General features: G+C 41.6%; 1 protein-coding gene across 1 annotated transcript; it reads left to right on the forward strand.

The window, feature by feature from the left end:
• The first annotated feature begins 360 nt into the window (after positions 1-360).
• Positions 361-3,937, forward strand: LOC116729693 (uncharacterized). The gene is made up of 4 exons (XM_032578370.1): positions 361-1,036; positions 2,415-2,524; positions 2,597-2,815; positions 3,798-3,937. Exons 1-4 carry the CDS (start codon positions 702-704, stop codon positions 3,935-3,937), a joined length of 804 nt encoding a protein of 267 aa, XP_032434261.1. The 5' UTR covers positions 361-701.
• The last annotated feature ends 2,063 nt before the right edge of the window (positions 3,938-6,000 follow it).

Here is a 6,000-nt window from a genome sequence, read left to right on the forward strand (position 1 = left end):
ATTTTTGATTTCATATCACTAAGAAGGTTATTACTATTAAGTAGATAATTTAAACGTTGGAAAAAGTCGACATCCTCAATCAGGAAATTTTTTAATTCCAAATTTTACATTCTGCCAATCTGACATAATCATATTCTATTTATAGGAATGTTAACTAGGCAAAACATTCTATACTGAAAAACACTAAAACCTTTTACAGTGAAGCTGGAAATGCTAATGAATAATCTCTCATTACGGCTTGACTGTAATATGGATAATATGGCCAGCAGGTGGTGCTGAATGCAACTATGAAGACTTGTAGAACACAGGCTGGAAGTTTGAACTATTCAGAGCCAGTGGGTTGAACTGAAGTACAAGAACTGGAACAAGTAACTTTTATAAAAAAAATAAATGTCTAAATCAGTTTTTATTTAAAACCAATAGGTTATGTATGTTTTGTAATGTCACCCATTCATCCCATTTGTTAATTTAGTGTATAAAGCCCCTATATTTTTACCACATTATATATTCTAGATTACTTCTACATTTGAATAGCAAAGTGTTGATGCTTTGTTTGGAGTCATGCTGGTACAACATGTGACAAAGACAGCCATGCTGTTGGAAAGGCGGTGAGCTGAACGCCTAGAATGCCTGTCACCTTTCCACTAATTACTTTCCTACAGTGACGATGCAGTCAGCCTCCTGTGGACGGCCTCGGCAGCATGAAGCCTCCAGCAGGCCTTCTCTCTCTGTCTGTGTGTGTTAGCATGCTTTCTTCTTCTCCTCTACCCCATCTGAACCCTGCTGGTGATCCAGGCTGCTTCAAGGTCAACAGCTGCAAATGCATCATGAAGGACGGCAGTGGAGTGATAAACCTGAGAGGCATGGGAGACACAGACGGTTTCTTGGGGCGTTTGAGGGCCGTCCCAGTGGACAACACTTCCATGGACACGGAGAGCCTGTTTTCCTTCAGTCCCTGCCAGGTCTTCTCCCAGCCAGAGGACCTGAACCTGCCAGGAGGCGCCTGCTCCGGTGTTGCTGCCTGCCTCATCGTCAGGTAGAACAAGACAGGGAAAAAATATAGGGTTTTTTTTCCCTCATTGACATTTAAGTTATATTTATTTGTTTAAACTTTGGTTCTGTTGATTCAAATGACATATTTGGTGTGATTGTGAATTTTATAATGCATTTACATTTTATTTTTTTAAACTTTTATGCATTTTTCAACCAAATAAAGTTCTTTTTGTACCTTTTATTTTGCCACTGGATCTCATCGCTGCATACTTTGTTGACTAAACTAAGACAGAGTTTTCCTTTTGTTTCTCCTGGTGTTGACATCCCTTTAACAACTTAAGTTTTATTGCTTCCCAAACTGTAATTTCACAAAATTTGACAAGTTTTCATAACTTTGCACGGCACATGAAATTACTGCCAAGTTTTTGTCACTCCCAGGTTTGGATGGAAAAAACAAACAAACATCTAGATCATTTTTTAAGACAGAAAGAAGGGAATGGTTAGATTAATAAAAACTGTTATTAAGTTACAAATTCAGAATATTTATGAATACTTCTTGTGAATGTTGATGACTGAAGTTGGAGCAGAAAAGGCTCACAGTTATATTCAATAAATCATATATATGTCCTGAATGGTCTTGTCAGATTAAAATCAGTTTTTGAAAATAACAACCTTTAAACATGTACTAAACATACTTTTCATTAAGCCCACACTTCCAAAAAAAAACATTGGTTTGATGTAATAATCTAATTTTAAATGTCATGTTTTTATTAGCTGTAAGTAGAAAATCAAAAGTAACGGATATAAAGGCTTTTTTGAACATCCGTCTGGGTAGTTAATCTATATATTGTTTCATTTACTGATGAAGTTTAAAATAAATGGGTTTTTTCAATAATATTCTGATTTATTTAATGGGTGTGGAAAGCAGGATGCATCAAAAGTGAATGTGACTCAAGATCCTACATGTCATAAATGTTGAGCTATATTATTTTATTTTTTGAGTCTAATCAGAAAAGCCTAATTTAGCCCTTGGTTCATTGCTTGACGTTTATAATTTTAAAAATCTGAAACTCGTTGATCAAAGCAAATATCTGGATCTTGTGAGTTTGTGGGATTGTTTCCAGCTGTTGCTGGGATATTCACCACTAGGGGGACCCCTAACACACAAAAGAAAGGATATCTGCCCTCATTCAAACAATATTGTGTAGATGTATTTGCTGAAATGACTGCAGCTTAATAAAATTCATATTTTATTCAGTTATATGTTGAACTTACTGTGGTTCATCAGATCTTTGCAGAACTTTGATGGTGCTGTGGGATTCTGATAGGATTGTTGTGTTTAAAGTGTTAAATATTCATTCTTATGTATCAGGTGAAATCAAACACGTTTCAGTTATGTGCTGTTTTTCTTGCTTGGTGAGGTCCCCGGGGGCCAGGGGCCACATCAGCCGCTATGTGAACTATGGGATGCACGAGGGCAATGAGTTCCACTACAACCAGACTCTGAAGACGCTGACCGTGTTTTACTTTGGTGAGCAGAAACACATTTTCCTACGTTGAATTTTTGCTTTCATCATGACATCACAGCAGTCTCTGTGTCCAGTTCACAGGGAACAGCCAATGACTGCAGCCCATTACCACTGCAGTCCCAACCAGTCCATGTCCTCCTTCCGAGTCCAGGGCCTCAGTAGCCAGGGCCCCCTGCACATCTGGGTGGAGAGCCCCTGTGCTTGTCCAAACGCCTGCGCTGTGGGGGACCTGGGTCTGGGCACCATCTTCCTCATCATCCTCTCACTCAGCGCAGCTGCATACTTCATCCTTGGTAGCGTTTTGTCTCCTGAAGGAGCGAGACGATCTTACTTTATGCCATGAAATGTGGGGCTTAGTTCGACTTTAAAACTGGAGCAAGTAACTTTTATGAAAACATAAATGTTTGCATATATGTTGAAACTGACTACGTTGTGACAGTTTGGTATGAGACAGATCATCTGTGAAAAAAATCGAGCTCCTCTGCCTTTTCCCAGTGCCAACTAGAAACAACCAATCAGAGTCAGGAGGCGGGTCTTAGCGCTGTGCTTCCCCCTCATTTCTCTACTAAGCTGCAGCTTCTTCCTGATAGCATAGCCTGTTGTGAAAGCTCAGTTTAGTTTTTCTTTCACGTTAAGTTGTTTCTCCTCCATCAGCACATTGAGCTGTGGGCACATGAGGTTGATTGACAGTCCTAAGCCCCTCCTCATGGCTCTGATTGGTTGTTTTTGGTCGGGAGCGGTGCATTTCTACAGACGGCAACAGTAGCACAGAGAGAAAATCAATCTTTTCACAAATTATCTGCCTCATACTGTCATGACGTGGTGACAGTTTTAACAAATATGTATGTGCCTAATAAATACAACGGTATGTCACACTTTTCTGATTTTTATTTGTAAAAGATTTTGATTATCTCTTTGTACGATTCACAATTATGCTGCATCTTGTCTTGGTCCCAGTAAAATACATCCGTTCGGGGTTTGCATGTCTGCTTTGGGTTTTCTCTGGAGACTCTGGTCCAAACATGTTCAATTGCAGACTGTTTTTATGTGCTTGTTTGCTTCTATGTCTCTGAGTTCACTGTGGACTGGATTCTTGTAAGGACTTTTACTGCTGCTCATCCAGTGACAGCTGGGATCGATTCCAGCTGTCACTGAACAACCTAACAACCTAACTCTCAGCAGAATTAGGTTGTTTAGATGTCTAAATTCCCAGGGAACCAAATACAACCCAAAAACACCATGACGTAGTACTGAGCTCCTCCTCTGTGTCTACAGGCTCCTGCGCTCTCCGACCGTTCCAGAGCAGCAGTGGGATGCAGATCTCTCCAGAGCGCAGCTTGTGGTGCATGATCTGCTACTTCTGCAGCGAGACGCGACCAACACCACGCTCTCAGTCGACTCTGGGCCTGGGCTGAAGAGGATCAGAAGAGTCAGCAGAGTTTAGGTTGTTTTGTAAAAGGCATCTGAGTCGATGATTATCAGTGGTGATGATGTTTGACTTGTGCATTATGCAATAAAACGAGATTTTAAAACGTAACCAAAGCAGAAACTGTTAAAATGCCGGGATTCTGGGATGAGAAAAAACTCGTTGGGGGTTGGGGGGTGGAGGACTACACTCAGCAGGAGCCACCCCTCAACCCCCACACACTTTTTGGTTGCTCTGTTGGTTGTAGTTGTGGGGATTGGTCAGCTGCGTGTGTGTGTGTGTGTGTGTTGTTTCAGTCCCTTTTGGGGTGGGCAGTTGTGGGGGGTTGAGGGTTTGGGTGCACCTGCTAGACTGGTCCTGTATGGGTCTGTGGCCCTGTTTCCAGAACTTGGACTGGTCTTCACTGGGGGAGGAGACAGTGGGTTGGATTTGGGGGGATCTGATTGGACCGCAGGTTTCTGCCCCCATGTCCCGCTGTTGGAGGCATGGCCGCCCTATGAGGGGTTCCGGTGTCTGTCCGATTGGCACTGCCACATTTCTTTTCCTCCTAACAAATTAGTTTGTTTCTCAGTTGAATTGCTTTTTTAAAATATTACACATGAAAAAAACTTTGAAATTATAAATCATTTTATCACAAAATCCTGGTATTTAATAGAGTTGAGCAGATTTTTGAAAACCACCATAACCTGAAAATCTGTATTAAACACTAAAGAGAAAATTATTTCTTTGGCTTGTTTTAATTTGACCTCAGATAATGTAAGAAAACAAAGCTGAGCAGAAAACAAACAACTTTCTGATTGGTTTAATTAGTAGCGGGCTTTGGGCCAGCCTCCTGCTCCCCCGGCGTCTCATTCTTTGGGACTAATTAGTGGTTAGAATATTACCTCCATCTCTTCTCTCTGTGTGGTCCCAACTTGCCTTTGCAGCTGTCTTTTATTATGAAATAAATACAGAACATTATACAGAACTTAAGAAGTCATTTGTGTGGCATTAGTGCATGGCTCGTTCCAAACGTCCTTATCATGTTGGCCTTTTGGTAGAGGAACATTTCTTCTGCTGGGGCTGTTGGGCCTTCTTCACCAGAAGCGTACTGGTTGGAGTCTCGCTGATCAGTGTGGAGGCTGTTTGGAACCAGCAGCAGTGTCGAGTCATGTGGAGGTATTTCGAAGGTGAACCGGCTCAATCTGTTATCTGCCCTGTGCCTTGTTGTTTCTGCTGTGATGTCAGAGGGGCCCACGCCTGGCCTCTGCTGGTATGTGAAGCCTGAACGTTGTTTGGTTTCGACCTCGCATTCTTCAGGTCTGCGAAGACAGGAGCACACGGAACAGTAGCATCTAGCTGCGATGAGGTCAACTCATTAAATGCATCTCAGCTGTTTCCTTCCAGTGCTGACACTGAGCACTGCCTTGTTTAAAGGGGCGGGATCATGTAAAATCAACTTTTTTGAGCTTTAATCATGTCATAATGTTCTTCCCTCAACAAAGACATACCTGGAGTGTTGCCTTGATTCTGTCATGCATGTTTGAGAAATCTGTGAGTCTCCATGACAACCATTCAGCTGTGCAAAACACCTGGGTGGACCTAGCCCCGCCTTCACGGTCACAGCTCCTCCTCAGAGCTGCTGTTTCCAAGCACCCCTCCCTTCATGGCTCCACCACTCAGCTCCTTCAGACTAGCAGCAACTAGCAAACACCTGGTGGAACTGTGCATCTGCTGGGCTCCTTATTGGATGACTTAAAAAAGAAGCTCCTATACATAGCTGAAAAGTTATTTGTAAGTTACTTTCTTCTTATTTAAAGTGCATTAAGATATTTAACTTGGTAAGATTTGTGTTTTTGAAGTGTAAAAGCTTGAGTCTTTTGTGATATGAAGTAAACTCCAAGGCCAACAAGCTTTTGTTTTGGGTCTGATTTATTGGTTTTCTGCATGCTAAATACATGACCTGGTTTTATTTCATAAATCACCTGAAAACTACATTTTTAGGTCATATGAACAGCATGTTTCACCTTCCAGGGACTTTATGTCTAAGTTTTTCTTTTTTTGACTGTGTAG

Source organism: Xiphophorus hellerii, chromosome 12, assembly GCF_003331165.1.
Source record: "Xiphophorus hellerii strain 12219 chromosome 12, Xiphophorus_hellerii-4.1, whole genome shotgun sequence".
NCBI classification, from domain to species: Eukaryota; Metazoa; Chordata; class Actinopteri; order Cyprinodontiformes; family Poeciliidae; genus Xiphophorus; species Xiphophorus hellerii.